This window comes from Leuresthes tenuis, unplaced genomic scaffold (assembly GCF_036924035.1).
Source record: "Leuresthes tenuis unplaced genomic scaffold, fLeuTen1.0.hap1 SCAF_21, whole genome shotgun sequence".
Classification (NCBI taxonomy): Eukaryota; Metazoa; Chordata; class Actinopteri; order Atheriniformes; family Atherinopsidae; genus Leuresthes; species Leuresthes tenuis.
The window spans coordinates 25,301,181-25,317,667 of record NW_027325375.1 but is presented as its reverse complement, the minus strand read 5'-3'; the positions used below and the strand labels follow the sequence as shown (position 1 = coordinate 25,317,667).

At 39.7% G+C, this 16,487-nt stretch overlaps 2 protein-coding genes across 3 annotated transcripts; both read right to left on the bottom strand.

Annotated features, from left to right (window-relative positions):
* Nucleotides 1–133: 133 nt before the first annotated feature.
* On the bottom strand, nucleotides 134–9,457 carry frmd8 (FERM domain containing 8). Of its 2 annotated transcripts, none has more exons than XM_072374634.1 (11): nucleotides 9,079–9,457; nucleotides 8,095–8,192; nucleotides 7,809–7,976; nucleotides 7,597–7,698; nucleotides 5,586–5,644; nucleotides 5,278–5,444; nucleotides 3,472–3,687; nucleotides 3,253–3,376; nucleotides 2,971–3,120; nucleotides 2,409–2,640; nucleotides 134–2,320 (listed from the first exon to the last, which is right to left on the bottom strand). In XM_072374634.1, the coding sequence occupies exons 2-11, from the start codon at nucleotides 8,183–8,185 to the stop codon at nucleotides 2,208–2,210; spliced, it is 1,422 nt and encodes a 473-aa protein (XP_072230735.1). In that variant the 5' UTR covers nucleotides 8,186–8,192; nucleotides 9,079–9,457; the 3' UTR covers nucleotides 134–2,207. The 2 variants fall into 2 exon arrangements, with proteins under 2 accessions (XP_072230735.1, XP_072230734.1); XM_072374633.1 differs by having other exon boundaries at nucleotides 8,095–8,187; nucleotides 9,075–9,456.
* Nucleotides 9,458–11,074: 1,617 nt separating this feature from the next.
* On the bottom strand, nucleotides 11,075–14,410 carry rom1a (retinal outer segment membrane protein 1a). The gene is made up of 4 exons (XM_072375046.1): nucleotides 14,261–14,410; nucleotides 11,982–12,412; nucleotides 11,638–11,884; nucleotides 11,075–11,329 (listed from the first exon to the last, which is right to left on the bottom strand). Exons 1-4 carry the CDS (start codon nucleotides 14,408–14,410, stop codon nucleotides 11,120–11,122), a joined length of 1,038 nt encoding a protein of 345 aa, XP_072231147.1. The 3' UTR covers nucleotides 11,075–11,119.
* Between the last annotated feature and the right edge of the window lie 2,077 nt (nucleotides 14,411–16,487).

The following is a 16,487-nucleotide window of genomic DNA, read 5'->3' as shown; positions in this document are numbered from 1 at the left end:
GAAATTAGTATGGCTGAAGTATACAGTACTTGAGCTTCAGGTAGTGAACATACTTTTTATTCTGTTTATTATACAAAAGGTAAAATACTTTACCTCGATGATAATGTGGGAAATATATACAAACATGACACACTTTTTATTAAAACCATGGATTCACCAAAATTGTCCATTCCTGGCTCCCAAGCACCAAAAACACCAACTTAGTACAAACTAAAAGAAAAGGCACTTTAATTTCTTCAAAGTGGCAGCATGAAAAGACAATGTTTGATTTGACCTAATTCTTCATTCCTCCACACAAAGGACAAATACATGAAGATGAAAGTAAAAACATTCTCTCAGAAATGCAAACAAACTATACAAAATAGTCTGCTAATGCAAAAGATTTATAAACTGGATTATTAGTATTACAGTGCAACATCACATGATGTGTAGACTGTCGGAATGCCTATTCTACAATGTGACATGCATAGAGTACGTTAGCAACAATATGTCGGACTGCTGCGAGTTACAGACAGTGGCTGAGATACAATCTGAAGTGTAGGAAAAAAGGGAGAACATTCTGCGATTTGCACGCTGAAGAGAATCAGGAAGAATACACAATGACAGCACTTATCAAATGAAGACATATGTTCAACTGGAAGGCAGTTTCATAGAGATTTGAACTTTCTTTCACCACAATTGAGTTCAGAGAGCCTGTTCATTAGATGTAAAGTGAGGACAGAAGCTGCCTACATCAGGATGAGGTTCAGAGGTGCATATTTAAATCTGTCCTTTAAGGGAGCAGACTGGGTTGCAGCAGGTTAGATAGGATTGCTTTGGCATGAAGACAGACTTCAACAGCTTTGTCGGAAAAACGCCCTGTACCAGATGCACAAAGCTTGCCGTTCATTTTTTCATTTGTACTCTTTCCACATGAACCGACGCATTGATTACAAGCAGAGGAAACTGTTCCAACAATGCAGATTTGATGGAATACCTACAGAAACTATTTAGACCCACCGGGATATTTAGAGAAGTTAAAAACATTAAACAAAGATATCGTTCCACGTCTTCTTCAGAATGAAGTTAACTGTGACCGAGTTTGTGAAGAAAACAATATTTTTAAACTGCCAAAACAAAGAGCAATACTGCATGTGTCTTTTTTTACTTTTCAGGTAAAACAGGGAAACTATAGTCAAGCATGGATTAATGTCAGCCTTCCATTGACGTTATTTGTACCAATGAAGCCGATTTCTATGTTAAAGTTTGAATACGACAGCCCCACAGGCAGAATCATTGCTGAGATTTTATTGGATTATTTCTTTTTAGTTTTAATAACCTTGTGGACAGTTTGTGGAATTTTTTTACACTAATCTGAATCTTTTAATAACACATATACAAATGTTTTATAGTTGGACATCATTTAACTGTAAAATGTCTCTTTTTTTCTACTGTAAATTTAAAACTCACTTTAATAAAGTAGGACAATATCCCCCATGTTTTGACCAATGATAAGCAGCTGTAAATATAAAGTTTAATTACCAAATTAAACGCATGTACTCACAAGAATCCGCCACAACACAGCCAATGTGCTCCCATAACAATGAACACCAATGTTTCTACCAGTACTTTTCTTAAGTGGCTTCACCCTTTCATGAGAACAAGGCACTGGCAGTTTGAAGAAGCGGAGTAGTGTCGACACACCCTCAGACCGTCCCCTGAAAGTGTTTGTCATGCTGACTGTGACAAGGCTGTGGAAACTTTTACACTTCCGAGAAAGAGCGACAAACAGTCGAAAGCAACATTCTTTATATTCAATACCCAATAAGCTAAGAAGAGGTAACGCAGTGGTTATACTCCTTTGAGGTGCAGCACGTTTAAGGTAAAAAACGTCATACATCCGAGTTGGTTTCTCTAAGGCTCGTCTCAGATAAAGAACATGTGATGGACCTCTTTGATAAGTCTAAGGTCATCCGCTGAATAGACATCTTCACTTCAACCATCCAAGCAAAGTTTTTAGACATATCATTTTGTTTTTGACATTACTATATTCTATTAGTGTACACCACTTCAGAGGATAAATATATTCACACATAGATACCTCTCGCTTGGTCCTTTCACGTAGTAGCAGGAAAACATCTAAACTCATATCGTAAAAGTCTACTTCTTTTTGAAATCTCAGTGTAAAATGTTCAGATTTGGTCTTTGATGGGAACGAGGCAGAGACGTTAACCTTGTTCCAGACTCTCATTCGCCTGCACGGCAGAGTAAGTGGGGGTGGACGCCTGCCGGGCGAAGAAGGACGCTGCTCTTTTCGGCTTCAAGCGTTTGATTTCTTTTCCTGAAATACGAAAATGGTAGTTACCACAGAGGAATTCACCCTGGAGTTCGCTCTTACTCCTCCCACTGAAGTCAATAAATGGACGCACCTGTGTCCACGTAGCTGATGGTGTTGAGCGAGTGGACCCGACTGCACACAACGCTGCCTTGCCTGTGCAGCATCCCGCGCCGCCCCCCACGGCCGTTCCTGGAGCTACCTTCTTGCTCGGCGGGTTGCTGCTGAGACAGACTCGCCTCGCTGTCCGACTCAGCCGCAGCTCCTCCCTCAGACGCAGACTTCAGCTCCACACATAACTCAATGAAGCCGCTCATTAGCTCTGCCTGGTTGACGGGGAAAAAAAGTTTTGAGAGCTTTATATAAACAGCAGCTGTAATCGTCGCTTCAATCATCCATAAGAGAACCAGAAGCACATAGGGGTCATGCAGCCACCCTTGGATTAGAGCCCTGTGCGATTATAATTTACAGTCTCTGCCATTATGTAACGTCTTTTCACCATCTGGTGGCTCAAAGAGGCTTTTATAATGCAACAGTCAATGATGTAAAAAGACAACATCTGCCATCCTTTCCAGCCACAAGACATTGTTGAATTTATTTTAAAACTTCAGAATAGACGTCTTTATATCAGATGATTTCTAAAAACTTTCTCTTACTTGTTTTGAGTAGATTTTTAGGAGTTTGTTGACAGGAGTACCATCTTCTTCTCCATCAAACTCCAGCCACAGGATGTGCGAGTCCCCCTCCTCGTCGGGGTAGCTGTGGTCCCACGAAAGCTCGCTGAATCGCAGACCAAGCAGCACATGCTGCAAGAAAACATGACACAGAAAGGTTTCATGAGGAGAAATGTTGACCATTATCATCCAATTTCTGCACAAAGTGGGAAACAGGGTGCGTGCTGTTGCTTTACAAAGCTGCGACACAAAAGCCGTGCTCACCTTCTCTTTTACATCCATCACATAAACTCCATCCAAGCAGATCCCAACGTTGACAGCTTTACGTTTTCCCCGTTGGAGGATCCCCTGTGCTGGTTTGTCAATCTCCCCAGAGAAGAAAGCGCACCTATGTGTGCATTTAAAGTTTATAGAAAAACCTGATAAGATCAGAGTTTTATCAGACAAAACAGCGTATAAATAGCTTGTTATGCTGGTTCCTACCCATAATAAGGCAGAGTGTGACACATGTTGAGGTACTGGTGCAGGAGCTGAGTGGGCTCCAAAGAGTTCCCAGCAGGTGTGCAGATCTTTCTGTACTCCTCCAAGAGCTTCTGCTCGAGCCCTGCATGGCGGCTCGACTTCCCTCGCAGTGTGGAGAGCAAACCTCCACTCCCCATGACCACGTGCGCAGGCAGGAAAGAGGAGAGCTTCTTTTCCCTGCGTACAACATAGGACAAAGGTGCAGTAAGTCTGGGTGAGATTCTATTCCATTCATCTGTGAACACTGACTGCTGAATCTCAGGCTGCAATGGCCCGTTTCCTGAAATATACAGTCTTCACTTTTCCTTCTTCTCATGAATTACTAAAGAAACATTTTGTACGCTCATAATTTAAATGCTTATTTCTATCATATTTTATACACTAAATGCACTCCCTGATAAATCACTTAGAGTAAACATGTTGCTCACATTTAGACCTGTGGGAGAGAAATTAATCGCTTAAAAAAAAAATAAAATAATAATGTCAAAATCTTCTCAATATGGTCTGCAGCCAGTTATTACAACACTACGAACAATTCAACTCATACAAACCAGAACTATCAAGCTTATAGTTGAGTGTTTCTCCTCAGTAATGGTCGAATCTATAAAGGACTAGACTATAAAAACCATGCAATGACTCATGCTGCATATGATCAATGGTCAGAGAGAAGGATTGAAAAACAGCTTCAAGGATCCAACATTAACGTTCTTCTTGATGTAATAATTATTATTCACTTAGTAAAGTTTGGTGAAAACAATTCAAGGGAAGTTATAAAAATAAAAATAAAAAAAGGAAACCACAGACAAAGACATCACTGAAACACAAGACGAGACTTCCTCAAATATACCTGTTAGCACGTTAGCACCAGGCTCTTACGTACGATGGTGAGTAACTATAAAAACGTCTGCAGCTGCTTTTAGTTTTGCACTTGGATGGCGTTAAAAATACAAAAAAAAATAATAATTTTTTTATTAAAAAAGAAAAAGCTTCATATCTGACATGTTATTTTGTGCTTTTAGGCGTTTACAAACCATGAAATAACTTAAACCCTGCAGCGTCACCCATGAATGTTCTTAACATTACAACCCCCTCTTACATGAAATAAGCACTTTTTTTTTTCACAACACACAGCGATTTTCTGCAAATTGCAACATGTGTTTGTGCTCAAACACTTGAAGCAGCTCAATAAACCAGATGCCCTTTAGAAATGTGTGGGTTGAAGGACTTGAGGTAGCTGGTGCATGTTTGTGCTTGGTGATGTTTTCAGCACTCACCACTGCACTGTATTACAACAGTTATATGTTAGAGTAATCTTTACCCAATGAAAATATCTGTAATTTACTTCAAACTAAGCTAAATAGACTTAAGGAACGGCTGATAACATTTTTAGGAAATGCTCCTACTTGCATCTTTTCAGGAAGTCACATGAGAAGACAGACAGCTTTGGTGTCCGTCAGAAAGACAGAAGCAACAGTCAGAAGCTGGAAAACTTATCTGAGCATCAACACTGAAGACAGAGGCAGACTGACTGCTGAACTGATAAAAGAAACATTAAAGCCACATGAAAATCTAAAGGTCCAGGTAGGTGAAATACATTTTCAAACAAAACCAGGTATATAATATCCGTATTTCCAATCTTTATGCTGCCTTCAGGATCCAGCGTAACACTGACTGCTCTTCATCTTCACCTCACACTTAGAACTAAAGCAAAATCCTAAAGTCTTGAACTATTCCTTTCACATAAATTCAGGAAAACAGCCGACTTACCTTACAGTAGTAGTGAATTGCTGGCCTTCCAGACCAGCTCCCTCATCAAGGGCAAGAGACAAGGCGCCAAGACTCATCCAATGCTCGGGGTCACAAGGGTATCGCCCTGTGAGGATGTTGCTCCTGGCCTCCTCATAAAGAAGTCTCAAAACTGCCTCATCCTCTATCTAATCAGGAGCGAAACAACGTTAATGATTAACTTTCAGAAAAACAGTTCAGAGTAAAGTTATTTCTTTGAGGTTTAACCTAACCCATCTTCATAATTGGCTCATATGAGATATAAGAGCGCTCTTCAGTGTTAGCAATACCTGCAGCTCTTTAGATTTCGGATAAAACACATTGCGTCTGTACTGGAGAAATGGTTCATCTGGGGAAAGAGCAGAGGAGAGCGATGCGTCAGAATTTGGTGACTTTCACATCATTCAAACTGACACTGGACGGGATTCGGGCTCGCAGAGAGCGGAGGAGTGAGGATAGAGACAGCTCAAGCCCCCTCCAACCCACTCTGCTCTGACACACTCTCCTAGACTGTGGGTGGAATCTACTCCACGAGAAGAAATGCAACAGCACTGAAGTGATTACACAATACCTTTGTGATACTTTTACTGTTAAGCACTTTCAGATCCCCCAAAAATCCTGATCCAGCAATGTCGAAGAACCGGTGACACAGTGACAGCGTACACATAATAATACAATGTACTAATGTTCTATTTTTAACAGAATTATATGATAAGTATTAAAATAACAGGATTGAGATTTTTAGTGCCTACAGAACTAGTTTTATTACGGTATAAAGTAAGTGAACAGAAGGGAAATTAAGCAACACACCTAGTTAACAACACATTGTACTGAGGCAATACATTTTTCCTGTGGGATATTAATCTGTGCCAAATTCTCATGTTTAATCTTGTTGTTTAACACCAAACTGTGATGACATTTAATGCAGCATTAGCTGGTACACCTGATTCACAGTAACACGCTGCTGTGTCGTCATTTGCCTTTTTTTCTTCACGGTACCACGTCCAACTGATTCAGAAATTTAGGTGACTTCCAGTTATTTCACTTACAAAAAAAAATAAAGTAAGAGCTCTGTGAACAATTAAGAGCCGTGTGAGAAATAACTTTAATGCTAATTAGCTATGTGCTCATAGGTGTAGGCTCAACGTCTTTTCATCACTGGGTTCAGAAGGGTTAACACTCATTTGGGGTTAACCCTCAAAAAGGACTGGTAGTCGGCTCCAGTGAAGTAATTTTCACTGCTCAGTGAAGCGTTCTGCTTGTTGTGCTGATATTAACAGGTGAGCAAAAGGGTTTTTTTTTTTTTTTTTTTTTTTTTTAACTCATGTGATCAGATCTTGATTGGAAGCATCAGTGGGTCAAAATAAGTAACTGTTACTTGACTAAACTCCAGCTCTTAGAGAGCGGATTGAAGCAGTTTGATGTTCTACTCGTCTTTTTCTCTGTTCAATCACAGCTGGCTTTACTCATCACGCCAGTGCCTCCTTTTCCATCAGTTAACCATAAACAAAGCTGACAGCATATTTATCTCATGTTCAGTCTAAGCACCAACAGTTTATAGATAAACTACAAATACAGAGGAAAACAGCTGCAGAAGTGTTCCCATCTCACTTTAAAGGGGAACTCCAATATTTTTAAACCTTATTTCTGGCATGAAATACGTTTATCTACTCACCGAGAACAGTTTGGTGAAAGTTGGCGTCCTTCGGAAGATATGTAGATTACCGTCTTTATTTCACCAATACATTAAGACGAATGAATGAATGAACACGTACTATTGCAGTCCCTGTTCTCTCCCGTTATATGGATATACGCGGCTCTCGATTAATCTAAATATCTTCTGAAGGACGCAGACTTTCACCAAACTGTTCTCGGTGAGTAGATAAATGTATTTCATGCCAGAAATAAGGTCTAGGTTTAAAAATACCAGAGTTCCCCTTTAACTGTGAGAAGAGCATTGCAAACTTCTTATCTTTATTTCATCCATCTGCACTACCACTGAAGCAATCTTTTCCTTGTCATGAGTCATGTCAGTGTAAAAAATGTAACAGTCACAGAGCAAAAGGTCTCAAGTCCATCACAGGGCTAAAGCAAAGACAATCATGCTTGCTCATACTAGCCACAGCCAATTTAGAATCACCAGTTAATCAAACATGCATGTTTTCAGACTGTGGGAGGAAACCACTGGCAACTCAGGCACAAAGAGAACACAGTGTCTCCACACAGAAACATCGTGGACCACCAGCAGGTTCAGCCTCAGCACCTTCTTGCTTTTGGTCCAAATTTGGTCCAAGTTCTAACCTTGAGAAATGTCCTCCTCTGATGCCTCAGTGAAGCGATACAGCAAGTCCTGCCACTGCCGGCTTAATTTGTAAGGCTGATGCCTCGCCTTTAGCTGCAGTTCTGCAGAGACAGTATGGAAGAAAAAGGTACTTCAGTGAGCTAAATCATTTGTATCATGGACTTTTATTTCACACCATTAGAAAAAACAACAACAACAAAACAGTTCTCACCGAGCAGTGGCGAGCAAAGCCAAAAGGCAAAAACATCCTGCACAGAATCGGGGATATTGAGAGACTCCCGAACACTGCGGCTCAACTCCTGCACAGTGACACTGCCAAGCCCCTCCACAGATAAGTGCACCGCGCTGTCGCCAAACATGTACACAAGCACATCTTGAGCTGTGGGTGGGTGGAGGGCGAAATGTAGAAAATCATTTACAGAAACTGCTGTGCAGATAAAAAACAACTTTCTACATAAAGGACTTAATTCATCATTTAGAAGTTTGTTACGCCATACCACGGGAAAGTGTTGCTGAGGAAGCAACACTTCCTCTTTGTGAATGATCATCTGACAAATCTGGAGGAAAGCTGCAGTCATCTCCTTCCATTTCTTATCTGAAACACCAAATACCACAAAGATAAAAACAAACAAACAAAACCGCCTAAATGGTCATTTAGTATATACTGCAGACATCAAAACGAAACAAAGCATTGGGCATGTCAGTAAGATTTCTGAAGTCCCTACAGGGTTTAGTTAGGCTTTCTAAATTTAACTAAATCACTTGGTTTACATGAGCCACATATACCCCCAAACTACTGCTAAACCTCTGCTTCAGAGACTACTGGGATAGTAACAACACGAATTGGTGGATGCCTCTCACTCACATGTGACACTTTAACTTTTATTTTAGTCATGCTAAAAACAAAAAGCAAGTAAAGGAGCCAGTTCAGCCCGACGCTTACTGGGAACAAGCGCCTCCAATCGGATTTAAACTGGGAACGATATTTCGCAATCATAACATCCCAGGATACTGCTGGCCTCACCCTGCTGATGTGAAGTTATCCTTTAACTAAAACATATCTCCATTATTCAGACCCATTTGTAGAGAAGTGACTTCGAACATTTATTCGGCCTTATGACGAGGACCTGGCAACATCCTCACATTAGCTAGTTACCCAAGTTTAACGGGATTGTCAACGCATGCACAGACACGACCACGCAACGGTTGAGGTATTCCAGATAACAACCCACCATCACTACATTTAATTAACGTCAGCTAACAGTAGCTGAGGCAGTGGAAGCGACAGTGTTAGCTACTTGAACAAAACACAAGAAAGGCTAATGACTCTTATCGTTACAGACCTATTATTGCTTATTCATTAGCCTGTTGAAAACAATTAGGTCTCGAAACTTATTTAGCCAATCAGCTAACTAACTCTGTTTTTGTTCCAGTCTTCTGAATGTATGCGAAAGAGGTAAATGTGTCCGTCTGCCACCTACCTGTCAGGTAAATTTCCTTCCACTTGCTGCTTTTGTTCTGGACGGGAACCTACAAGTTTTGTAAATATGGCTTGGCACATTAGCTTAACAACAACCCGCTCTTATTTCCCTGGCTACGGCTAGCCAGTCGCCTTAAACTAGCTTTCCGGGCAGCTGCAACTGTTAAGAGAGTGCGCGGCCGCGGAATGATTTGATTAGTTTGAACCATTCCTCGCGAGTTGGAAAGGCAGCCAGTCTTGAGGACTTTTAACCACCGTGACCGTAATATTTATACATTAAGAAGCCATCAGGACGTTTTCGAGAAATAATACAGTGTCTTTTGGTTAGGTAAAAATATCAAAATATCTTTAATGACCGACTCTATCAGACGAGGTCAAAAATATCTGATCCCAAAAACGAGTCGAAAACTGAATTGAATGTACGAGGGCGCGTACTCGCGTGGTCACGTGATCGTGACGTAACCGCAGACGTAATCCAGCAGGCACTTATTTTGTCTATTTTCCGTTGGTTTTTCCTGAATCATCTACAAACAACAGATTACAACCAGAGTAAAATCCTATTAGTTATGTAAAAAAAATCCATGATGCAATCGCAGAGTTATAATCTTCAACGTGACCTAGAACCGGATTCCTTCTGAAACAGTCTCCACTGAAACTCACAGACATTTTTAAGTTTAAGTCTGTGTTTCTACATTATTCCATCATTTGATTCACTGTAATCTGTAATTCTTTGTACATAGTAATAAGTAGATAACTGTAACTGAGACCAAAACAGCACTAAGTCAACCGCAAGAATAAAACCAAATATATGACAAAACCCAAGACATACTACTGCTTAAAAAAGACAAACGAGAACAAAAAATAAATATGTTTGTAGGAGTAGAAAAGCTTCAGTATACTAAATGAATTGCCCTTGGAAAATTAAGGAATAATACATTACCAATACAATAGTTTACCCACTAACTGGGACTAAATCAGAAAACATATTCATTAACACAAACTCTAAAAACCGTTTGAAAGTGTATTCTGTATGTTACTTTAATGTAACTCAGGATCATTTTCTTTTTTTCAGCATTCAAATCTTAACAAGCAGTCAAATCCTTTGCACAGTTCAATCTGCATCTTACATCCACCTGACGCAGGTAAGTAAAATGCAAGGGAAGCAGGTCGGGGATTACAGCAGCAAATGGGCTTAGCAGCTTTTACAAAGGTGGCAGAACAGGGGACACACTTGATGGCTTTCATAGCATTACTGACATCGATTAATCAATCTTCCTAATCCTATTACTTTCACTGACTCGGAGAGAGGAGGGAGGGAGAGGGAAGCATCTTGAAGCACCTATGGAAGCTGCATGTACTCTCTTTACATCAGAGAAAGAAGCAAAAACTGACTCCACTCCATAAGACACTTAGTAACTTTAAACTTTAATAAATCATCTGTTAATTTATGTCATAGTCCTTTTGCGCAGCAGAGCATTGAGCCGCATGTCTCTCTACAGTCAGCTTTACATCTTCATTTTCGTAAGATCAAAAATCTTTTCCTGTACACTGCCTCATCAAATACTGCCGTTTCACTGATTGGACGGGAACCGCTTTATTGCTTTCGACAAAGAAGATAATTGTGAGGATGCATTTAGCAGTGCACATAACCTTCGAAAGTGAGTGTTTTTCAGTGCATTTTAGGACTCTAAACAAATACAGTACAACAATGAACGATTCACCCTTTTTTTAAGATAAGTAAGTAATAAAAAAAATCCTCTCGTTTGTTTTGAGCATGTTACTTATTTTAAGAAGAAAACCACTTTATTGGGGCTTTATTGTAACTTCTTTGGGTCCCTTTTCAAGTAAAGAAGATATTTGAACAGGATGTCGTTATTTTATTAATCTTACCTTTGATGGTCATCTGACAATATAAAATACTATCGCTAATTTTGTGAAATTCATAGAAACTTGTTATTCGTGTTCTCTCTTTAAATTAGAATGATTAATTAGTTGCCCTCTCCTTGTAAAAGTTATTTACATGTATGCACATCGTGTGTGATTTAGGTGGTATCAGGGGCGCTCTCTTCAGTGCCCTCTTGCACCTGGTTTTTAAGCAGGAGCAACTTCAGCACAGGGTCGAGGTATTCCATGATGGTTTCTTTCACCCCTTTCTCCAGCAAGTACCCTTCTGTCTCGATTTCTGCGTTTTCCTCCCCTTCAACTGCTTCCATGGAGGTCTGCAGGAAGCGCAAGCTGACCAGCACAGAGCCCTGCAGAGGAGAAGGGTGGAGAAGGGAGAAGCCATTTAGGTTGATGTACTGTGGGTTTCATCAATTAATAAAGTTAAGATTCTTACTGATGACATGTTTTAATCAGACATCTGAAAGTCAACAGCAACTGCAAGTTGGTTACAAGTGTTGAGGTTAAACTTTGTGTAGCTTTGTGTTGCAACTGCATTCATTCTTTTAAAGCTTATGGTGTGTCTCGACTATCCTGCAAATGAAAAACAACTCATTGTATCGCTCTCAGCTCTGTCTTAAATCATTTTGGGATGGCTGGAACATCTCTCAAAGTTCACCTGTAAGAGGAAGATTGACAGCACTCCACCCCCAATGGTGTTCATCAAGCCCATATAGTAGTGGACCAGGGCCTCTCTGCAGCCTCGAAGGTAGATGTTGAGCTCCTCGGTTTCATATTCATAGTTATAGTGAGCTGAGTTGTTGGTGAGCTGATACTGGATGCATGGCCGTGGAGAGCTGGGATTGCAGCAGCTGAATGGGACTCCATCAACCAGGTAACGGCCATCCACGTTGCTCTTGATGCGGCTAAGGAGACAAAAGAGAGAGTACTGTCGATGTTACCTTATGTACACAGTATTCCGATCAGACATCCTGTGAAACCCACTCTGCTACATCCACTTACTCTTTCACTTCCTTAGAGCTGAAGTCAAGGTAGCGGTTGCTGATCCACTGGACCTCAAACCAGTCCTTGAAGTCATTGTTTCCACAACACTGAAACTCCATCTGGAGCCGATCGATGTTCTGCTTCTGGAAGCAGCGGCCTGGGGTGTCTGTGTCCTTGTAGAAGCGGATGCCATTCTTCAGACCAACCTTCAGAGAATACTCCAGATTTCCCTTCATTGCGTAGCTCATAATGACAGATAGCAGCATGAGCACAGTAAAGAAGCAAGAGACAGCAAAGTAGGGCTTCAAGAAGGTTTTCCAGCGAGGAAATTTCCCAGCATCCAGGGCGTCTTGGCAGATCTTTGACGCAAAGTAATTGATTCCCAAGGAAGCAAGACCAACAATCATCAGGGTATTGGGCACAATATGTATATCTGTGTTATCCATTACCTGAAAGAAAGTCACACAAAAACGGGGGGATATGAATTTCTTTTTTCTTTTTTTTTAAACTAAACAATATGCATCCAAAGATATCTTTCAGAAATGATGAACAATCCTTCAAGAAATGTAGGGAAATATTCAGTAATACTACTAATGTAGTAACTGTAATTTAGGCATTGTAACTGCTTTAAAATGAAATGTGATTTTATGCAAGTGGCGTGGGATTTCTTGGATGAGTTGCTTTATGAAATAGTGCCCCCCCCAGTCCTAGGCAAAAATTGTGTAGATGATTGTCAAACTAAGCTTCTAAGCTTTATCAGATAGATGTTAGATTTTCAGAATTATTTCTCAAGTACAGCCAATCAAGCTTGGCAGATAGTTGCCAAACAGGAGATGAAGTCATGTTTCAACTACTGTTTTATGTTTTGACACCAAACTATGAAGATGTGCAGGCGCCCCTCCTGTAGGTTACGCCCCTGTAATTGCATAATTTGACCACTGGGTGGTGCTGCAATAAACAAGTAACTTTTACCTAAATCAGTGCTTGCATCCAATCTTCTAACACGATCAGATCATGCTGCCATGGCGATCATACCCTGCTCGACTACTTGGCCCATGTTCTTGTTGCTTGCAGCCATCTTTTTACATTGATTTCTTTCTATAGTTATTCTCATCTTCAGCGTAACTGCCTGTCTCTTTTCTCATTCTATTATGCACTGAGTAGTTCAGCAAAAATAAAGGAGCCTTACACGTGGTGCTCAAGTGTGCCCACAGGCAACTAAAAGTAAAGCAAAGCACATGCCAAACAACTCAGTCCTGTTAAAAGCAGTAGTGAGATCATATAGGACTTTATTTCATATGCCTGATGTCTTTGGTAAAAAATTTCCACATATTTTTGAGAGAGGATCTTGACACAAGAACGATGTCAAACAAACTGACACCTACAGTGGTTGATCTTAGTTTCTTTTGGTTTTTGGTAAAAAGTTAATTTTTCAGAGGTCAGTAATTCAAGAGGTTTCTTTAAAGAAAAGTGTGAACATGACATCTGCAAAGGAATGGGATACAAATATGTTTCACAGATAAACTACACTGTGACACTGAGATTACATGACAGCATTTTTGCACACAGCATGTTTTACTTTTCTTTTGTTCTTTTCCAATTTATATCACGTTAATTACCTTAATGTGGGAATACAATGTATTCAAGAACATGTAAGTTTGTCACTTATGCAAAGATGACAGCCTTCAGAGGTAGGGATTAGTTTGTTAAGACTGACAGAGCCTGGTTTATAAAATGATTAGTCAGGATCCAAAGTGGGTCACAGGTTTATCTACCTCTTGTTGGTTTGCCAGTTAAGGGTATTTCTTTCATCATATCACATAATTTGTCATTTCTCCAAATTATGTTCTCAGTAGTTGAAAAGTGAGACAAACACAGCTGGCAATTTTTGTGTAGTGATGCTCTTTAAGGAAAATTAGTGCCTGAACAATGTACCTCTTTAAAGGTGCAAACATTCATAGCATCATAGTTATATTTATTTATGTTATGCATTATCGTGTAAGCTATGAATTATTAGCTATTATCTACATGGAATATATTTTGTTTGCAACAATGATCAATTCAGCAAATGATTGAATTGTTTTTTCTTCCTAATATGGACAAAGTTAAACACACATACACTTTATACTACTGTCACACTAAATGTCGTGTAACTAATTTAGGCAATTAAACAGTAATTTCCCTGTAAATCATTGGGTTTTTCTCCAAGTAAGTTTCATGTTAATGTAAAGAAACAAAAAAGCTATGACGAACAATGATTTAGAAGTATATACTCTAATATGTAAAATGTTAAGTACCTCTGCCCTCCTGCGAAGCTCCGTCTTGAGGAGGCACCCCAGGGTGAAGGTCATGGCCCCGGCGACTGTGGCACACCAAGAGAGGAGCCACAGTCCCTGGGCAAGCTTCACCCTTTTTTGAAAGGGGAACTTCATCTTCATCACCACCATGGTTGCAGCAAGGGAATCCGAGTCTTACCGGGGGAAGAGGGGAAGGAGAGCGACGAGCCAGCGAGGGACGATGCTGTGCTTTGTCTGTGAAAGAGGAGGGCAGGTAAGAGGCAGGACTCCAGAGGCTTATGGATGAAGACGACAGAACTGAAACATAACACTCAATTTGTAAATTTAGACCAGTGGCAACAGTGCGAGCATAACTGAAACAGACTGATGAAAACTTTGTGATGGAAAAAAAAGCAAAACACATTTTAGAGACTTTCTTGTAAAATCCTTGGCAGTTAAAGTTTCTTCGGTTTGCATCTAAAGTGGTGCACCCTCAATTTAACAGATATCAGTGTGTCAAAGTTCACCTTATTTGTCTCCCCAAAAAGTGCTGAAAAAGGTCCAGTTATCTCCACCGACCACTTTGCACCTTCCAGTGTGCCACACAGTGGATTTGGCACACTGGATTTGGCAAACTTGGATGCTGGGAGCGTCTTACTGCTAATGCCTACCTATCCTATTAATCTGGTCTATGGATCCAGGCCACTGTCTGCTAAGCACCCATTAGTCACACATAGGGACATGGATGACAAACCAAATTGAATCTGACAGGGAGATACTGGATATTATTAGTATATAAGCTATTATCTGTGAAACACTGATTCTCAGGACACCACTTCAAATGCATTTCTTCCACGAAACTGAATAAATATAAAATTACAAGAAACTAAGACGTGAAATAAAAGTTGGATGCGCTTTTAGATAAATAATTTATCTGAATTTTTATGAATATTTTCTTTTGATTGATGCTTAGTTCTACTTTCCGCCGCCTATATTTATGAACTCTGAAGAGAAGAAATGCGTTTTTAAAAAAAGATTAGCTCCCAAGAATTCATATTGTCTTTGAGTTAAACCACAAAGATAAAATGCTCCTCCAGCCATGACAACAGCCTGCTTCGTGTGTGGTAGCAGAGTGGTTCTTATCATGTGGTTAATATGGATGTCATATGGTTCATTATGTGGTTCATATCATGAACTCATGAGGTGTCCAGAGGAATAACCCTCTGATGCCAGAGATTTCAAATCAAATCAAATCAAACTTTATTCATATAGCCCTTTTTATACAAAAATCAGTGCAAAGTGCTTTACATAATAATATCAATACATACATAAAACTCACACACAACATCACACTGACAATCACACAGCATACATATTTGCAGAAAAAGCCCTTGGACACATGGAAATGATGGGAAAATCATTAAATAAATATGATATGTGATAATTATGAGAGTTGATACAATTTATCCTAACAGAGACTTGAATGTCTTTTCTAAATCAAAAATTTAAATCTTGCTTCCAAATGTGACCCCCATCATCAACATCATCATTAAGATCCAACCTCAGGGCATCATGAATGTCTGTAAAACATGTCATGTCAGTATGAAGTGGAGACAGTTCATTGCATAGCTGTTTTTAAAAATACTATTCTGTGGTGTAGATAATTGTTCTTATCTATTGTCCAGTTCAACAGAGCACATGCATATCAGAATGGTTCATTCCCATTGTACCACTGCCCTTAAATTTGATATCTTATAGTCCTGTAGCTAGAAAAATCACTTCTCATCATTTCAGTTCCTTCCACTCTGCTGAAGAAGTGGTTGTATGAAAAAGCTTATATTTAGTTCACCATAGAATTACAGCATATCCAATTCTGTGATAGCATCTCTGGTGAATATGTCTTCTTGGACCTTACAGAACCACTTGTAGTCACATCCACCTTTATTTTCTGTATCTCCAAAAGACAAGCTGATAAGAAATAAAACACATACAACTGAAATTGTTTTTACGATTGCTTTATTAGATGCAACAGAGACACAGTTACATGGACTCACTCATCTGTAAGCACTTTTATTAACAGGTTAGTTGCTGTAACCAGAGGAAGAAGACATAGGTCTGTATAACCTAATATAAGTAGAATAAGTGCATTTGTAATTGTTAGTAATGTGTTTATATGTTTATAATGTGTCTTGTATAGAATATGCCTACTATGAATACTTTTTTTGGTACATAATGTCTGTATGGATGA